Here is a 19,652-nt window from a genome sequence, read left to right as displayed (position 1 = left end):
GGCGTAACCTGTGTCCTCTGTCCCCGGCAGAGGAAGTATGGGCAGCTTCTTCCCTGCTGGCGGGTGCCCGAGTTGCCGAAGGCTCACTGGGATGGAGTCTAAGAGGGGACAAAGGCCCTGCCTGCTCTCTCACCGGGGCTAGGGGGAGGCTGGCCCCCAGTCCCTCTGCCTCACCGGCCACAGCTGGACCCAGGGAGGGTGAGTCTCCTGCATCTGTGTCCTTGGGCACCAAGGCTATGCCCAGGGGACATCTCGGGTGGAGGAGACACACCCGACTCCGTAGGGCACTTGCCTGGTGATGTGCGCAGCGGGGAGGGTGGCCTTCCCTGCAGACAGCAGGAGCGCGGGAGGCCCCCACAAAGCCCCTGCGTCGTGAAGCCTCAGGAGACCAAGCCAGCCGGGGCGGGCAGCCATGGACCCGAGGACTCCGGCCCCCGCTCCCAGCCCTTCCCAGGCCCCAGCCCTTCCCAGGCCCCAGCACTCTCCGTGGCGGCAAAAGCGAGGTCACCAACGGCCTCTCAGTGCTGGATGCTGGGTTTCGAGGAGGTGGGAATGCCCAGGGCCTTGGAGCCACGGGCGGGCCGCCGGGTGGAAGACAGGAGACAGAGGCCAAGGTGTCCTGATGCAGCCGTATTTACTTCAACTGCCGGGGTATCCTAAGGGCCCGGAGCCTCCCCTTGTGCCGTGAGCCTGGGTCCCTGAAACAAGTCACGGCTACCTTTCCAAAGGGGCAGGGCTCCTGGGGGTGGTGGCAGCCCTGGCTGGAACAGGGGCCTGGGCTCTCTTAGCAGGCGGGGGCCGCGTGTGGGGCCAGGGGCCAAGGACAAGGCCATGGGCACCCACTGTGTCTGGAGCCTCCAGGGTGCAGGGCCCGGGGGCTGTGGGAGGAGAGTCTTTGGGAGCCGGCAGGGAGGCTGGGAGGTCCCTGGAAGGGCAGCAAGTCCCAGGGCTGCCCCCGACCCACCCCCCGCAACCCTCCAGACCCTAAGCTGTCTTCTAGGACAGAAGTAGGAGCTGCTTCTATCACCGTGACAACTAAAAAGAAAAACAAACCAAAGCCTATCTCAGGTGTCCTCTTCCGACTGCTTAAAATTCATCAGTGCAAAGTGAGGTAAAGAGCCGGGTGCTGGGGGCCAGGAAGGGGCCAGCCTCACACGAGCCTGCGCCTCTTGGAGTCCCTCTCCACGTCGCCCTCCTGGGCATCCATCTCGCAGCCGAGTGGGGACACCAGGTTCAGCAGGGGGTCCTCGGAGGCCCGGCCGAACAGCGCCAGCAGGAGTGCCACGCCGAAGCCCGTGGCGCGCTCCCCCTGTGGGCAAAGAGCAGGCTGGTAACCCTCTGCCAGGCAGAGCCGGACCCCCCCAGCAAGCCCCTCTCTGCGGGCAGGGGCTCCCGGTCCCTCCCCCACTTGTCCTACGGTCCCCCTCCCGCTCTCCTGTCCCGGGACTCAGCAGGGGGCAGCGTGGCGCAATGGCTCTGCGCACGCCGGTCCCAAGCCCCGGGTCTTCTTGGGTGGGAAAGGGGTTGCTGAGGGCCCTGGGCCTCCAGGCAAGGCCAGGCTGGCCGGAAAAGGACACCCAGCAGCCCCTCCGTTTCCGGAGCGGCGGAGACCAGAGGTTGGGGGTGCAGGCACCCCTTGCGGTCGACCTGTGGAGGTTGGGCCTTAGGCAGTGTGACCCCAACATGTAATGCTTCTGACGAGTTCCACCAGCAGCCAGAGCCGGCCGCGGATGCACGAGGGGGGGAGCAGCCTGGCCAGCGAGAGGGGCGTGCGGCGGGGTCGGGGCAGCGGGGACAGGCAGGCACCACGGGGCAGCCCGGACTCACAGCGTGCACCGGGGCGGCGATGTCCACGTGGACCCAGACCCCAGGCCAGTCAAAGCCGATGTGTGAGGCGATGAAAAGGCCGGCGCAGGAGCTGGGGCTGTTGTCCCGGTCCTGGGGGGACAGCAGGACACAAGGTGACCTTTCTGCTCCCGGCAGCGGGGGCGTGGGGGAGGGGCATCTGGGGCTGCTCCCGCTTGGACCTAAGTGGGTACCCCTGTGCCCCCTCGACCACCCACTCTCCAGACACCACCTCCCCTAGTGGCTGCAAGAAGAGACCTCGGGGGTTGGGGGTTCCCCAGTGCTGGGAGATTGCACAGAGGGACCCCGAGGACCTTGCATGTGGTTTAAGGGGTCTGCCTTCACCCTGGCGTGATGCTGGAGTGGCGAAGGAGCACAGCTTGGAGCGGGGACCCCCAGTGCCCAACACAATAGACCCGTTGCGGGGGAGACCAGAGAGAGCCACGTCCCCGCTCTGGATGCTTCCCTGCTGCGTGTGGATCTGGGGCCCCACAGCTGCCACGTCTTGGGTCCCTCGGGCGCCCTGCACACCTACCGCCACGGAGTTCTTCATGTCGGCCACGGCCGAGGTGAACTCGCTGAAGTGCAGCTCGGGGCAGTAGACCAGGGGGTGCACCAGGTCCCCGCATCTCCTCCCAGCCTTCACGCAGGCCGCCTCCCACTCGGCGCTGTTGGTGAGCACTGCGGCGTGGTACTTGCCGGTGGCGATGCCCTGGGCGGGAGGCGGGGCCGAATGGAGCACAGGCCAAGGATGGAGAAGCCAGGAGAGGCCACGAGCAGCAAAGGAAGGAAGCAGGAGTGTGAGCGTCCCAGGGAGGACGGTCCCTACGCTGTCTGCGCCACGCTGGGGGCCCGGAATGACATCCCCGGCCTCCTTGGCCAGGCCCTAACAATTAGGGGACTGCACCTGCCTGGTGTAGGCCCCCCGCCTCCCCCCGGGAGTCAAAGTGGCCCACCTGAGCTCCGGTCAGTGTGGCCATGTCCAGGATGATGTCCGCACCCAGGTCCTTGGAGGCGTAGGACACGCCATCCGCCAGCACCAGCCTGCCCTCCGCGTCGGTGTTGTTGATCTCCACGGTCCTGGGGCACAGCAGAGACCCCAGCTCAGGGATGGCACTCCCTGGGGCACTGTGAGCGAGTCCCTTTGGAACTGGGGAGACTCTCTTTAGAGCCCTCTGTCCTCTGGCTCCCCAGTCTCCCAGAGGCAGGGCTGTGCCCATCGCCTAGGACAGCGCAGCACCAGGGCTGGGGGCAGATCCCACCCCACTGCCCTCCAGGGGGAGCCAGGGAAAGCCGCCCCGCCCCTTGCCTCGTCTGTAAGATAGAACAGGGTTGTGTGGGCAGCATACACTACACTAGGCTAGCCCTTGGCACACAATGCCAGGCACTGGGTAAGCGCAAAAACGGAAGCACCTCTCTGGGTCGCCCTGGGGGCAGGCCCCTCGCACGGGGAGCCCAGCGGGCCCTCCTGCTGTGGACCTGGGCCACCTGCTCCTCCAGCTTCGATGCGATGACTTCTAGGTATGTCCTTACATAGCTAAGAAGCAGTCCAAGGGCTGACCTTGAGGGGGAAGTGCAGGAAGGGCCCCAAGCAGGGAGCGGGGGAGGAGCAGGGCTTCAGATGCACAAAGAACCTTCACCCTTAAGGTTGGGATGAGCTCATCCCACAAAAGCAGGCGGGATCCTACACTGGGAGCCCAGCGCCCTGTCCGGTGATGCGGGTGCCCCTCCCCAGGCTCCTGGGATGGTGCCCTCCCCAGGGGATGCGCCCCAGCTGACCGGCCCAGCCCTGGGAAGGAGATGGGCCCCCTGCCAGCTCCAGCCCGGGGGTAGCCAGGGAGTGAGGGGAGCCAGACATACTTTCCTGAGTACAGCAGGTGGATGTCGTCTGGCCTCGTAGCGTTGGGACCCACAGAGTTCTCAGCCAAGCAGAACACAGCGTGGAGGTTGTCTTTGAAACCCTGGAGGGAACAAGGTACACGTGGCCGTGCATGGAGGAGGGAAGAGATCTTCTACCCTCAGGGACAGACGGACAGACAGAGCCCTGGGGAGCAGTCCCGGCAGCCCCCAGCTGGGGAGTTCTATCTCCTCCATCAGAGCCCACCCAACGCAGAAACGAGCCCACAAGTGTGGCTGGGCTTCCGGCTTTAATCCTGGCTCAACCAATCACCCAGCAGAAGGGCCAGGCTGCTGGCTGAGCACCCTGGCCTCTTGTCTACAAACCATGGTCGGTGACCAGTGTCTCTCACTGCACAAGCCCTCTGCGCTCGGCACTGCCGCACAAAAGCAAGCCACACACGTATAGGTGCACGGGGGCTCGGGGGAGTTGCCTCACAGAAACTGAGGTGGGAAGTTAGTTTTCTGATGCCCAGACATGACGTCTCTACATTGAGAGACGTGCATGAAACAGGCTGAGGCGGTTTCCGCCCACATGGGTCCTAAACCTGCCCCAGAAATCCCCAAGCAGGCCTCGCCCAGGTGGCCGTGGTAGGGGGAGTAGAGGTGCCACACCCAGTCCCTGTCCCTGCCTGTCCTCTGCTCCCACACCCGAGCCCATAACCAGGACGCATCTCCTCTGGGCATGGGGCGTGCCAGGCCCCTCCAGCAACAGTGATCCTTCCCCCACCAGTTCAGAGCCCTCGGTAATGGCACACACAGGCCTGCGGCAAGGGCCGGAGCCATGCCCCGGGCAGGGATGGCTTTGAGCTTGAGCCCAACACCCAGTGCCCGGGAAAGCACCCCGCTTCGCTTCTCGGGGGCCACGACACCGGGCAGCCCGTCAGCTCCAAGGTACCCCCAAGAGTGGCTGGGATTAAATGAATTGTGACAACATGTGGTCTTGAAACCATGTTTCAGGTGGGTGACCCCTGGGGCTCTGAAGCTAGAGAGGCAGGTGGGCCTCACCAGGGAAGGAGGGGAGCCTCGAAACCTTCCCAAAGAGCCAAGTTGGGTCTGGGCTGGGAGGCGAGAGGAGTTTGCAGAGCACAGGAAAGCGCTACATAAAGGTGGGACAGCAGGATGGTGAGGAGAGACCGCGGTCCCCAACCTGATCCTGTTGGGTGCCTTCCCCCCAGTTTTGGACTCCGAAGGTCTGGGGGGGCTGCTGTTCTGGTGTGGGGTCCCTCTTGGGAAGGCCAGCTTAGAGGGTGCTATGGGCCTCGGGCAGGGGGTTTCCGAGCTCAGGTTGCAGGGATTGGGGTGCAAGGGCGAGCCACACAGGTCTTGGGATCCCCAGGGGGACCACAAAGCTGCAGGCAGCTGAGGTTTTAGGTACGTGAGGCCTGGAGCGTCACGGCCGCCCCAGAACCAGGTGCCCCCTGCTCCCAGCAAGCCCAACGCTGCATCGCACATCCTCTCCTTTTAAAAAACGTTAAAGCATCTAATGTTGAAATAATTTCAAACTCACAGAAAATTTCGCAAAAATGGTACAAATGATCCCTGGATACCCCTGACTGGGACCCCCATTCCCTCCAGGGTGAATGCCTGATGTGCCCTGTGTGCTGGTCTGCACTGCGGAGTCATCACCGACTTGGGGATCGGGTCCAGTCCAGGCACATGGACTCGGCCATCACCTCAGTCTCCTCAATTTGCGACTCCTGGGGTCCACCCTCTGTCTTTGGTGACCTTGCGCTTCACTGCCTCCTGGGGCCTGCGCTCCCCCCACACACTCAGCAGGACGCCCAGAGACCCGCCACTTACTCCACTGACGGTGCTGTCTGCCCCGCAGTGACTTGCTGTCTCCCTCCTCGGCGCGGGGAGGTTCTCTGGAGAAACAGTGCTCCCCTCCCCCACTTACTTATTTAGTCAACGCTTGGTTCCTACTTACAGTTGTGCCGATTCTTAGGAATTAAGAGTGGAGCCTCTAGAGAAAGGACCCAAATAAACAAAATCATGAATGAAAGAGGAGAGAGCACAACCCACACTGAAGACATAAAACTATAACAACATATGACAAGCAGCTATGTGCCAACAAATTAGGCAATCTGGAAGAAACGGATGCATCCCTGGAAATGTATAAACTACCAAAACTAAAATAGGAAGAAACAGAAAATGTGAACAGACCCATGTCCAGCAAGGCGACTGAAGCAGTCATCAAAAAATCTCCCAACAAACAAAAGCCCAGGGCCAGACGGCTTCCCAGGAGAAATCTACCAAACATTTAAATAAGAATTAATATCTATTCTGTTAATTCTGTTAATTAATACCTATTCTGCTGTTTCAAACAGTAGAATGGAAGGAAAACTTCCAAACTCTTTCTATGAGGCCAGCGTGACCTTGATCCCCAAACCAGACAAAGACCCCACCAAAAAGAAAAATTACAGACCAATATCCCTGATGAACACGGATGCAAAAATTCTCACCAAAATACTGACCAATAGGATCCAACAGTACATTGAAAGGATTATTCACCACGACCAAGGGGGATTTCTTCCTGGGCTGCAAGGGTGGTTCAACATCCCAATCACCGTGAAACAATTCATTAGTAAAAAAAAAAAGAAAGAAAGAAAGGACAAGAACCATATGAACCTCTCAACAGATGCAGAAAAAGCATTTGGCAAAGTACAGCATCCTTTCTTGATCAAAACTCTTCACAGTGTAGAGATAGAAGGAACAGACCTCAATATCATAAAAGCCATAGATGAAAAGCCCATAGCAAATATTCTCAATGAGAAAAACTGAGAGCTTTTCCCCTAAGGTCAAGAACATGGCAGGGATGTCCACTCTCACCACTGCTGTTCGACATAGTACTAGAAGTCCTGGCCTCAATGATCAGACAACGAAAAGAAATAAAAGGCATCGGAAGTAAGTAAAGAAGTAAAGTCAAACCCTCCCTCTTTGCAGATGATGTGATACTCCATGTGGAAAACCCAAAAGACTCCACCCCAAATTGCTAGAACTCATACAGGAATTCAGCAAAGTGGCAGGATATAAAATCAAGGCACAGAAGTCATTTGTATTTTTATACACTAACAGTGGGACACAAGAAAGAGAAATTAAGGAGTTGATCCCATTTGCAATTGCCCCCCAAAACCATAAGATACCTAGGAATAAACCCGACCAAAGAAGAAAGCAATCTGTACTCAGAAAACTATGGAACACTCATGAAAGAGATTAAGGAAGACACAGAGAAATGGAAAAACGTTACATGCTCGCGGATTAGAACAAATATTGTTAAAATGTCTATGCTACCCAGAGCAATCTACACATTCAATATAATCCCTATCAAAATGCCATCAACTTTTTCACAGGGATGGGACAAATAGTCCTAAAATTTGTAGGGAACCAGAAAAAAACCCAAATAGCCAGAGGAATGTTCAAAAAGAAAACCAAAGCTGGTGGCTTTGCAATTCCAGACTTCAAGCTCTATCACAAAGGTGTCATCATCAAGACAGTATGGTACTGGCACAAAAACAGACACACAGATCAATGGAATAGAGACCCCAGAAATGGACCCTCAACTCTATGGCCAGCTAATCTTCGACAAAGCAGGAAAGATTATCCAATGGGAAAAAGACAGCCTCTTCAACAAATGATGTTGGGAAAATTGGACAGTCATAAGCAGAAGAATGAAACTGGACCATTTTCTTACACCATCCATAAAAATAGACTCAAAATGGGTGAAAGACCTCAATGTGAGACAGGAATCCATCAAAATCCTAGAGGAAAACAAAGACAGCAACCTCTTTGCTTGGCCACAGCAACTTCTTGCTAGACATGTCTCTAAAGGCAAGAGAAACAAAAGCAAAAATGAACTGCTGGGGGGCGCCTGCGTGGCTCGGTGGGTTGAGCCTCTGCCTTGGGCTCGGGTCATGATCTCAGGGTCCTGGGATCAAGCCCCACATTGGGCTCTCTGCTCAGTGGGGAGCTGCTTCAAACCCCGCCCCCCACGCCGGCCTGCCTCTCTGCCTACTTGTGATCTCTCTGTCAAATAAATAAATAAAATCTTTTTAACAAATGAACTATTGGGACTTCATTAAGATAAAAAACTTTTGCACAGCAAAGGAAATAGTAGATAAAACCAAAAGACAATGGACAGAATGAGAGAAGATACTTGTAAATGTCTTATCTGATAAAGGGCTAGTATCCAAAATCTATAATGGACTTATCAAACTCAACACCCAAAGAACAGATAATCCAATCAAGAAATAGGCAGAGGACATGAACAGACATTTCTCCCAAGAAGACATCCAGATGGCCAATAGACACATGGAAAACTGCTCCACATCACTCAGCATCACGGAAATACAAATCAAAACCACAGTGAGATCCCACCTCACACCAGTCAGAATGGCTAAAATTAACAAGTCAGGAAGGGACAGATGCTGGCGAGGAGGTAGAGAAAGGGGAACCTCCTACACTGTTGGTGGGAATGCAAGCTGGTGGGGCCGCTCTGGAAAACAGTGTGGAGGTTCCTCAGAAAGTTGAGAATAGAGCTACCCGACAACCCAGCAAGTGCACACTGAGTATTTACTCCAAAGATAAAAATGTAGTGATTCTCAGGGGCCCCTGCCCCGCAGTACGTTAGAGGACAGCCCCTGCCCCCAGACTGTGACGGACCCCGGACTGCGGGTGTGCAGAGCACGGAGACGGTGGCCCCGGGTCCCGCTGGCACATACAGCAATCCCACCACGTGGCCCATAGATAACCTCTGCTCAGGGGTCATGGTGACGCAAAGGAAGACTACTGGGAAAGGGACCCAGGAAGGCCTGTGCTCGTGAGCGGGGTCCAGGGCCCAGCATGGTGGTCGTGCTCTGCCATATGGTTTTAGTCAGATTTCTTCACAGAACAAGCACTCATGGGGGGGCCTGATACAGCCAGAGCCTGAGTGACCCGCATGGCCAGACACACTCAGGTAGAGGCCATGTATCCAGGCAGAGGGGACAGCCTCATGGGAGGTGACACCCCAGGGAGAGGTGACACTCCTCGGGAGGTGACAGTCTTGGGACGTGACAATCCCAGGAGAGGATACCCTCAGAAGGGTGACAGTCCCCGGAGAGGTGACGCCCCCAGGCAGAGGGGACAGGACGGGCAGCCCTGACAGAAGACAGGAAGCTCCGGGAGCCCAGGGGCGCGCGACGTGGCAGTGAGAGGAGGGGCGAGGCATGCAGCTGTGGGGACTCAGGACACCGGGGTCGGGACCTGGGGGAGAAGGGACAGCTCACAGCAGGGGGGCAGGGCTGCACTCACCTGCTTAATGGCAGCTCTGAAGGCCCCCAGGATGGCCGCGGCGCCTCCGCAGTCCCTCTTCATCCCCGGCATGGTGGTCTGGGGGGGCACGGAGGGGACACAAAGTGAGCGTGAGCAGGTGTCGGCCCCGCCGGCCACAGTGCCCCGCCCCTGCCCGGCCCCCAGGGGTGGCTCCCCCAGACCTGTGTGACCCACAGAACCCAAGAAACTCCCACTGGTCGAGTGGCTGGTCTCCAGAAGCCGTGGGACAGAAGGGCCAAAGGCGCTGGGCTCTTTCTGCCGGAGCAGGGCTCTGGGGGGCTACCTGATGAGCCGGAGGTGGGAGGGAAGGGGACCTGGGGAGCTGCCCAGAGCTGCCACGTGGGCTGTGGCCTGGCTCCTCCTCTCCGTGGTGTCCGCCTTCCCATTTCCCTGGTTCCTATTCCTCAGCCCTCGGCCGACAAGGATGCTCGGACCCTCACCCTGACAGGAGCCATGGAGACTCCTCCGTGCACGCCCCTCCCTCCTTCCCGCCACCACCAAGGCCACCTTTCTACAGCAGACCACCCTGCCGTGGTCACCGCCTGGCCTCGGTGACACTTTCGGCCGCGGCTCTCTCTGCTGCTTGACGTCACCATCTCAAACAACCCGCTCAGGTTCATGTGAACTCTTCCCCAATGTCACAACCCGCTCAGGTTGGTGTGAACTGTTCCCCAATGTCACAGTCACGTCCGATGCCACCCCACCGCGCGCTCTGTTGGTGTCTAACGAGGGCTGTGAGCGCCCAGGGTCCCCTCCCGCCGCAGAGGGAGCTGCGATTTTCTACAAACGGGTTGAGAGTGGTTATGCATTTTTACATTTTATAGGTTCCCAGCTCTAATTGACAAGTTCATACTCTAAATTAGCAACAGGTCATCAGATGTAGGATTTGGGCTTGAAATGGACAGAGTGATTTTTTTCGAACCCTTATCGGATGACACAAGCCTTGAGTTTTAATGGAAAGTATTTTTAGACATAAACCGAGCTGCTTTCATAATTAAGCTGAGTGAAAACGACCCAGCTAGCACTATCGAAAATAAGCTGTCTCTTTGACCTAATCGGCGAGAAAGCGCAGGATTGTTTAAATGGGGAAAACGGGGCCTCAGATCTGGAAATCAAACCAGTCGCGAACGGCCCCTGCGGAAGAGCTTGAGTCGGTCACAGCAACTGTGTCTCGCTGCCGCCGGGGCCGGAACAAACGCCAGGCGGCAGGTGTAACTCAATGACTGCACGAGCTTTGCCGTGTTGCTCTGATTTTTACGAAAGAGATGATTTCCGGAGTCACACAAGGAGGTCCCCTGCCTGGGTCGCGGGGCTGACACTCCCACGATGCAACAGAGCGACAGCGGGTCGCAGCCCGCGGCAGGGACGGACCCTGGACTCGCCGCTGACCTCCAGGGAAAGCGAGCACAGCCCACGCGGCTCGGGCCTCCTCGCCGAAGGGCTGCAAGGGCAGGTTTTCCCAAAGCTCAACCTCGGAGCGCTGCGGTTTGCAAGATTCCCTGTGACAGACCGGACGGAGCGCGCAGAGCGCCCCCGCTGTCCCCCGGCCGGGCGCTCCGAGTGGAAGCTGGGGACAGTTGCCGGGGCTCCGCTCAGCTGGGCTCTGGGCTCCAGAACACGGTTTCGATTCAAAGCACAACTGACATGGGATGGGTTATTCGGACTCAGGTGTCCCACGGACATTTTCTTAAACAGCAAAGCTAAGGGGTGCCTGGGTGGCTCAGTCAGTGACCTGCCTGCCTTCAGCTCAGGTCATGATCCTGGGGCCCTCGTTTCAAGTCCCGCATCGGACTCCCTGCCCAGCGGGGACCCTGCTTCTCCTTCTCCCCCCACCCTGCTCGTGCCTTCTCTCAGGCATTCTCTCTCGCTTGAATAAGTAAATAAAATCTTTAAAAAGTAAAAAAAAAAAAAAAAAAAAAAAAGAGCAAAGCGAACCTTTCATTTCTAGGAGAACAGCAGACAATACTTGGTGCCGGAGGGAAAATTCGAGATTTCAAGCAAGAGAATCACCATTTTGAAAAACATTTGAAAAACAGAAAACTCAGTGATTTTTAAAAGTAAACGGATAGTGGTTCCAACTGTGACTTTTAAAACTACCCTGTGTTGGGCCACAATTTGGAGGCCTGAGTAACTCCATGAACGAGGTCTTTCGGGTCACCCATGCATGGTATTACGCAATCACGCTGTCATGGTTCAAGGTGGACGGTAGTTACTAAGTAACAGGGTGCAAAGGGTCACTGCCATGGTTTCTGATCCCACACCGTCCCTCGCCCTTCAGAGACTCCCGCTTGTCGAGTTTTGGTGTAATAGCAAAGAAGAATGTCCATAGTTACGTCTAAAGGGCACTAAACTCTTTCTGCCTTTTCCAGCTACAAAGTGAGTGAGAGCAGATTTTCTTTTTGTGTTTCAACTCAGAAAACACATCACAAGAGACGCCGTGCAGAGGCAGACACAGGATCTCGGTTGTCTTCTATCGAGGTCGACAGGGAGAGATCAGCAAGACGTGAAACCACAGTTGTTTTCATAAAGTTATATTATTTACATGAACATGCAAAGGATTTGCATTGTTATTTTAAAATAGATTATTAAGTATCTTTCCCAGTCTTCATTTCTAGTAGGGTAAACATCACTCTGATTAAAAAAAAAAAAAATCCCCTTGGGGTCAGTGCTTGTTAAGAAAGAAAGGGGGTCCTGACACTTAACACATTTGAGACCTGCATTCCCACTGATCTTGATTTGCCTTTGAAGTCTTTGGAGCCCGAATGGTCTGGTGTCCCCAGCAAAAGGACTCATTCTCAGGAGCCCCTGCTTCTCACTCTGGCCCTCCAGCAAGCCAGCATCTATCTGCTCGCAGAAGGAAGGAGCTGGGACTCCTACCCACCAGTGCTCTGCTGCCTCAGGGACAAGAGCCGGCATGGTGGGTGAGAGAGGGCTGGCCAGTACCAGGCGCAGCCAGAGGGACGCACTGGCTGTGGGGTCTGAAAACAGTAATTCCTCTGCTAAAAGTCAGTCGGCCTGTTGTCATCAGGGGTGAAATAGTTCTCCCGAAAAATCTAAGTGAGTTCTGATCATATAGACAAGAGGTTCAAACCCAACTATTCTCACCGCTTATCCTCTGCCAGGTACAGGGCTGGCCGGACAGGCGGGGGCTACGTGGTGTGCCTCCCAGCCGACAGCGGGGCAGGCCGGCGTCTACACTCCCAGTCTACACAGCCGTCCTGCCTCCGACAGTGACTCCGAGCAAACCCACGGGTGCAGGGAGCTGGGGCCTCCCGGCCTCCCTCCAGCTATGGGAGCCCCTGGACTCCTGGTTAACACATTTTTACTCCACGGACATGTGAAGGCCGCTAGAAACGGAACGCACGGACAGCATCATGATTTCTGGAGCTCCTTGGGCAACAGGGTTTGGGGCTGTCTCTGCCAAGTGATCCTTACATGAAGGACTTTTCCTGGGTACCCTGTACAGGTCGCTTCATGCGATGGCAATGTCCTAATTCACATTAATAGTGTTTTCGGATCAAGCATGAGTGCAGGTAGACCGACCAAGCTCTGTCTGTGTCGTACACGTAGAGAGGTGCGAAAGATCAATTCTGAGGAAGTCACTGACAAATCTGTGGAAGCCAGGGCTTTCAAACAGAAGCTGAAACCTATGCCCTTGACCACAAGAGACCAAGAGGGAGGCAGAAGTTCTTTCCATCCAAAAAAAATAACATGAATGTGATTTGAAAGTGTTGATCTATTCCTGTTTTAAATAATATTTAAATATTTATTTACTTACTTATTAAAGGATTTTATCTTTAAGTCATCTCTGCACTCAACATGGGGCTCGAACTCAAAACCCCGAGATCAAGAGTCATGGACTCCACCAACAGGACTGGTCAGGTGCCCCTGTAATATTTATTTCCCTTTTCTCCCTGGCATGATAATGTGTACGGAATTCAATAAAGGTGAATTCACTATTGGTGTTTGTTTTTAACCTTTACTATTGAATCATTTCCTGATCAGGCCTAAAAATCCTGCTGTTTATGGGAGGAGGGATGTTAAAAAAACCAAACAAACAGACCATCCACTCTAGGTACCAAATGGACCAGACAGGCTAGCGGCGCAAATGGTAGTGGACAATCTCCCCGAAATAGCGACCGATACCAGGGCCAGGTCAGAAAGTGCCTCTTGGCTCCAGCGGGAGGCCTCCAGGCAGAGGTGGACGGCCCACACCACCGGATGGCCTCAGTTTACAAAAGGTCAGATAGCCCATCTTCTGTGAGAATTCTTCCCGTTTTTTACATGTCGGTAACTAATTCAAATTATAGACCAGCCCTTGGGCCAACAGGACACATTTGGGCACCGCACCAACTGCCAGCTCTCCACGACTACTCTGCATGAGCTTAGCCTGTCCTCTGTCTTCCAGAGCTTTCTCTCTGCGAAGGTTGGCTCCCCTCTTCCTGGTTTCCTGGGGCCCAGATTTCACACGGCCGCTCCTTCCCAGCCCTTCTCGGTCTTGGCGCTGCAGAGCCCAGTCCAGGCCCGGTGCCCAGTGTTGCTCAACCCAAGTGTGTGACATGAGCAGATGAAGACTGTCCTCCTCCTCTTCCCGGGGCCCTCCCGGCCCCCAGCACACAGCAGGCCCGGACGGGCTAGGGGTGGAGGAGGCAGGCAGGCAGCTCAGAGGCAGAGCGGAGCCCTTTGTGGCCCAGCCTCCTAAGATGCCCCTGCATAAGGGCCCCCGGTAGGAGAGACTTCTGCCACCAGGCCTCACGGGAACACCAGCAGGTGGCTTACTTGTGGGGCCAAAGCCCCGTGGCCTTCACCGGGGACCTGTTCTCCGAGTGGGCTCGTGCAGACTTGCACGAAGCATTCTGTCTGCGGAAACCCTGATGGTCGTGGGGACGCCACCCCACACCTTTTCTTCAGACAGAATCAAGATTCCTCGAACCGTGCCTCCTTGGGCTCGTTTTCCAGCCTTTTAATCATTTCTTCTGCTTTTCTCTGGATCCTGTCCAGACTTTTAGTTTCCAGATCCCTGTTCGGAGCGCAGACGAGATACTATGGCCCCTGCTGGCGAGGAACCGGCCCCGCCGACTCTTCCGAGCCCCTTTCGGAGATGTACGCCAAGGCCCCAGAAACCTTGCTCGCTGTCTTCCGCTGGCGCCTCTGAGAGCTGACGAGGCCACCGAGAGCCTTCCCCATCCAGGGGCCCTGCCCAAGCCCTGGCCCCCGCAGCTCACCTTCCCTTTGATGCTGAGACCCCCGGTGTCATAGACGATCCCTTTGCCCACCCAGGCAATGGTCTGCGTGGCTCCTTCTGGGGTGTGGCTGAGGACGGCCAGCGCGGGGGGGTGGACAGCAGCTTTGCCAACACCATAGATTCCTGCAGAAAGCACAGGGAGAGGGTCAGCTGGGCTCAGGTTGAACTGAGCAGACAACTCCCAGCGGCCCCCCCCCAAAAACAACAGCTCCCCCCCCAGAAATATCTGCTGGCGTGTGACTACTTCTCCTGGAGCGTGTACAGTCCCCGCCCGAGCTCCCTGCCCCCTCTCCTGCCCCCTGGCCAGCGTGGGATCGGGGAATGCAAATTAGTTCCAATGCTCTGGGACTGCAAACGAATTCTGTGTGAAGTATCGTTAGGCAAGAAAACCCGCTGAGGAAAAAAAAAAAAAAAAAAAAAAAAAAAGAAACTGTATCATTCCCAGAAAGAAATGAACAGGACTGCAGAATGAAATGATTTTTGGATAATGCTTCAAGGCCACTCCAGCCCACGCTCGCTCCCCCCTCCCTGAGCCCTCTGTGCGCTCGGCGCCGCACCACCCCCTCCGAGCCCCCTCCCACCACTGCCTCACTGCGGGGTGTACGTGCCCCGTCTTCTCAAGAAAGCCTCTTGTGGGCAGAGACCAGGCCTCAGGGTCCCCCAGGAAGCGAACTGAACGATCATTAACGTCAGGATGAGAGCAGATGATGGCCGCCCGACAAACGCTCATGTAATCCTGCAAAACCCGCTGTAAACGCCATCTCCTCGTGAAGATTCCCTGACGTTCGTAACCTCTCCCTCCACTTGTTGGTTTGTGTTGGTTGTGCGGCAGGCCCCTCGAGGATCGCCCCCACCGATCCCTGCCCCCGGGCTCCCCTCTCAGCATGGATGGAGCCTTGCGCCTTGCTTCTGGATATGGCGGAAGTGATGAGACACCACTTCTGAGACTAGGTTGCCCAAAAGACCTGCCTCCTTCTTGCTTGCTCACTTTCCCTCACCCAGAAAGCTTGCTTTGAGGGGATCAGGAACAGCCAACAAGGCCCCCAGGCCTGGTGACAGCACCACAAGAGAGACTGGCTGGGACCACATCACCGGCCCCAGTTGAGCCTCCAGATGACAGCAGACCCGGTCAAGGTGCTGGTCTCCGCCTGGGAGAGACCCAGGGCCCAGGACGCAGCCCAGCCATGCCTCATTCCCCACCCACCGGACTGTGTGTTTCCTTCTGTCACTTCCTTCTGGGGTACTTTGTTTGGTAGCCATACATAAGGAATGAGGTGACTCTTCCCCAGCCAGACTGAAAGTGCCTTATCCTACTTGTCACCATGCCTCCAGTGCCTGGGCGGCGGGGGGTTGGGGGAGGGGCGGGGAAGATGGGTCTGGTGATCAGGAAAGGCCCTCTGAAGAGGTGGATTCAACCCAAGACATTCAGGGTACAATGGCCCTGCTGTGAGAGCATCTCGGGGAAGGACTCCAGAGAAAGAGAGCCGCGATACGAGGCCCTGATATGAACGTGCGCTTGCATGAGCAAGGAGCAGAAGGGTCCTATGAGCTGGCCCAGGCAGCCAGGACGGCAGCCCTCGTGGACAGAGAGTGACCCGGGGAAGGACTTGGACACCGCAGCTTCCAGAATCTGAATCAGCGCTCCTTTCTCCCCCAGGATGGTCTGCTTCCCGAGGTCTGGCCTTGGGGTCGGACAAAAGCTGGCTCCTTCCATGGGAAGCTGGAGGCCACCCAGGCATGGCCCACGGCCACCCTGCCACCCCCGGCGCCTGGGACCCGTCCTGAGGCCACGGCCCACGAGGCCCAGCCCTGCCCACCTCCAAATCCTCTTGCCTTCAGCTGCTCGTCTCGGATGATCGTCGGGGTGATGCCCAGATCCTTCCCAACTTTCTTAATCTCCTGGACACATTCATGGAAAAAACAACACGAAGACACATGAAGAGGGCTTAAGTCAAGGCGAGGGTGAGGCTCGGGGCCAGGGGGAGCCGAGAGGAGCAGGCCCAGAAGCCAGGGCCTCCGCTCGCCGGGCCGGGAGCGCGATTAAAGCCAGGACAGAAGGTTCACCCTCCGAACAGCGACTACTTCCTGCAGACGTGGCTGCGGTCCCACAGAGAGACCTCGAGGAGAAGGCGCAGTCCTCCCTCCATCCGCAGAGGCCTGGGGACCCTCCCAGCTAGGTGGACAGCAGGACGCCGTCCGCAGCAGCCCCAGGTGTCCCCGGGCAAGGTCGCCTCCAGCCCGGGCTATCACCTGACTTCCTTGGCGTCTACCAAGGATTTGTCCACCCTGGTCCCGCCCTGGCATGACTCCCCGGGGCCACGAACCTCGAGGAAGGTGTCCGTGTTCATCTCATTGCAGGGAGTGTCCACGATGCGGGCGGCCAGCCGCACCCCTTCCGTGGCATTTGTTAAGCACTGGGAGAGAGAAACCAGAGGCTGTCACTGGGACTTAGGACCCGGTAGGAAGGGCTGTCCCTCCCGGTCTGCTCCCGTGGGATTGTAGCAGTACATGTCACTGGGTGGGGGGGTGGTTTCAGGGCGGCTGACGGGGTGTCGAGGTCAGGCGGAGATAAGACTCACGTGACCTGCTGTTGTCTCCCCCGTGTCTGTGACCCCCCGTTCCAGCCACAGAAAGTTCCACATGGCTCTGCACCTCGCCTCCAGGTTACACCAGAACCCTTCAGCCTGGCGCCTCCAGCCGCTGTCCGTGAGGCCCGCCTTCCTTCCCAGGCCTCTTCTGCTGCTCACTCCCCTCGCCCTGGGGGCAGGTGGCCCGCTGCCTGGCCCTGAGTGCGCGCTGGGCATTCCTACTTCGGGTACCTGCCAGTCCCACATCCTCTCTCGGGGGAAGTGCTGTCCTTTGCTATGAGGGGAATGTCTGCCTCGCCCTGAAACTCCTCTGAAGCCCCCTCCCATGTGATGGCTGCAGGAGGCTTCGAGAGGCTCAGGTTCTGTGAGGTCAGGAGGGTGGGGTCCACGATGGGATGAGCGTCCTCAGAGGAAGGGGGAGGGAGGGCACAGCCAGAAAGCCACCGCCCGCAAACGCAAACCGGGGAGGGAGTCCTCAGCACAGCCGGCCCGATCTCAGCCCCGGAACCGACCCGGGAGGGACGCCTGATGCTGGAGCCGGTCCGCCCGCGGGGTTTGCCTGTGGCTGCCACAGCCGACCCATACGTCCTCCCTCCTCCTCTTGTCGGGATCCCAGTCCTCCTCTGTGGTCCTTCTTAAAGGCTGTGCCCTCCAGACGCTTCTCTGGACCCTCCCAAAGGAGGGAATGTGCTCTTCGTCCTGCGTCCCTGGCCCGCTGGCCCCCTTGTGGCCCTCCAGCCAGGGGGGTGGCATTTTCCTGACGTGAGCCCCATGGAAGCGCATCACAGACTCCCCGCCTTTGTGTTCCCGGCCACTCGATGCCACACGGCTCTGGGCACAGGGTGTGGAGGGAAGAGCGCACATACCCTGCCTCGTGCAGCAGCCCAGAGCCCAGAAGGGAGCAGAGACCCAGCCCCGTACCCGCACTCCACCTGGCACCAGGGAGGCCCTCGAGACGGGCGTCTGTGCTCCAACATGGGGGCCGCCCGAGGCCCTATACTGGCCGCCCTCTACGGCCCCACCCCTACTTTCTGGAAAGAACGTGTGTCCCACATTCGCTTCGGCGCTGATCCTGGAAGGTCTCTGCCTTCTCCTTCATGCCTGCCTCCTCCTGCTTTCGTTGTCCCCTGCCCTGCCCCGGTGCCCACCCCCTGCCAAGCGTCCGCCGCGCGGTGTCCAGCCACCCCTCCCGGCGCGCAGGGAAGAGGCAGGACTGAAAGAGCAAAGCCGCACGGGGGTGGGGGGGGTGCAAACAGCGGGGAGCTCATCGTTGCCGTCCTGGCTCCCCAGGGTCAGCGAGGGCCGGCCCCGGGTCCAGTGCACCAGCCCGGCTGCCTCCCAGGCCCTGCTGATGAGCTCGGAGAGCTTCTGCCCTCCCAAGGTAATTAAAGCCCCGAGCCTCAAAGGCAGAGATGCAGGACTTGACAGTTCAGATATGAAATGGGATGGCGTGGTCCCTGCCGCCTGACAGTGGGCTCTCCTCTGGGACGTCGACGGTCCCTGTGTGTGGGCGTCACGGAGCCCATCCACCCCTCGTCTCTGACCCAGCGTGTGGCCACTGTCTGGGAAGCGCACCAGGGCCCTAAGACTCGTCTCTAAGGGGGCCGGGCGCTCACCTCGCAGCCCTGCATGGGCTCAGAGGCCCCGGCACTGCCTGGCTGGGCGAAAGGGCACACGGCCCCTGTGGGGAAGCCCGGGGGAGGCGCCCAGTGCCCCTCCACCACTGCAGAGCCCTGCAATCTGGGGGAAGAGCCCCATGACCTTAGGAAAGAGCCCCAAAACCTTGGGAAAGAGCACCACGACCTGGGGAAAGAGCCCCGAGACCGTGGGGAAGAGCTCGTGCCTTGTTGTCCCCCAGGATGGGTCATTCGTTCATTCATTCATTCCATCCACATCTCCATGAGCACCTACTGTGTGCCAGGTTCCACACCAGACCCTGGGAATTCAAAGGCGTCCAAGGGACTCCTGTCCAGCAGAGAATTATAACACCTCACTCCATTAACCACCACGGCAGAGGAGGGCGTGAGAGGCCACAGGGGGCAGAGGACTTGTGAGGGGCTGATGAGGTCTCTGCAGTATGGAAAAGGCCACACGGGGTACCTGAGGCTCCCGTGCTCACAAGCCAGGACAGACGGGCAAGAGGGCTGGCAGATGGCGGCAGCGGTGAAGACCTGGCTCTGTCCCTTGCCGGTGTGGCCCCAGTGAGTCACCTAACGGCCCTGAGCTGCCTCGGTCTGCTCAGCCCTATGATGGGGAGCACAACAGGTCCCACCTCTTAGGGCTGTCTACGCGAGCTGCGGGCTGCGAGCAGCGGTGGGAAGGAAGGTGGAGGGGAGGCATCTGGAGGCAAGAGCAGTGAGGGGGCTGCCCCAGTGGCCCAGGAGAGCCGCGGGACGCAGTGGGGAGTTCCGCAAGGCAATGGCAGTGGCAGAGTAGGACACGCTGGATGTGAGGGTCGAGGAGACTCACCCACCCACTGGCCCTCATCACATCCTGGGCCCACACTACACCAGAGACCAGGTCCCTGCCCTCCCAAGGCTCCCGCCCCAGGGCAGGGCACAGAAGCCAAGCCGAGATGTGTCACGTCCGTGTGGACGGCACTCGGTGGGCAGAGGGCCTGACGCGGGCCGATGGCAGACTGAGACCGCTCAGGCCTGGAGCAGAAGAAGCTGAGGAGGGAAGCTGAGGAGGACAGAAAGTCCACCGGGGTCAGCGGGAAGGGAAGAGAAGGGCTTGGAGAGCGCGGGGGGGGGGGGGGGGGGGGG

At 57.9% G+C, this 19,652-nt stretch overlaps 1 protein-coding gene across 1 annotated transcript in view; it reads right to left on the bottom strand.

The window, feature by feature from the left end:
* Positions 1-617: 617 nt before the first annotated feature.
* NPEPL1 (aminopeptidase like 1) overlaps positions 618-19,652 on the bottom strand; it is a 21,454-nt gene continuing 2,419 nt past the window's right edge. The window contains exons 4-12 of the mRNA XM_059407311.1: positions 16,624-16,713; positions 16,117-16,198; positions 14,280-14,422; positions 9,034-9,111; positions 3,706-3,806; positions 2,802-2,925; positions 2,381-2,557; positions 1,828-1,938; positions 618-1,309 (exon numbers count right to left, since the gene is read on the bottom strand). Of these exons, the coding sequence (XP_059263294.1) occupies positions 1,151-1,309; positions 1,828-1,938; positions 2,381-2,557; positions 2,802-2,925; positions 3,706-3,806; positions 9,034-9,111; positions 14,280-14,422; positions 16,117-16,198; positions 16,624-16,713 (1,065 nt within the window). The 3' untranslated portion in view covers positions 618-1,150. The remainder of the gene's footprint in view (positions 1,310-1,827; positions 1,939-2,380; positions 2,558-2,801; positions 2,926-3,705; positions 3,807-9,033; positions 9,112-14,279; positions 14,423-16,116; positions 16,199-16,623; positions 16,714-19,652) is intronic.

The sequence above is a fragment of the Mustela nigripes genome, chromosome 7 (assembly GCF_022355385.1).
Source record: "Mustela nigripes isolate SB6536 chromosome 7, MUSNIG.SB6536, whole genome shotgun sequence".
NCBI classification, from domain to species: domain Eukaryota; kingdom Metazoa; phylum Chordata; class Mammalia; order Carnivora; family Mustelidae; genus Mustela; species Mustela nigripes.
This window is presented reverse-complemented; position numbering and strand designations above follow the sequence as displayed.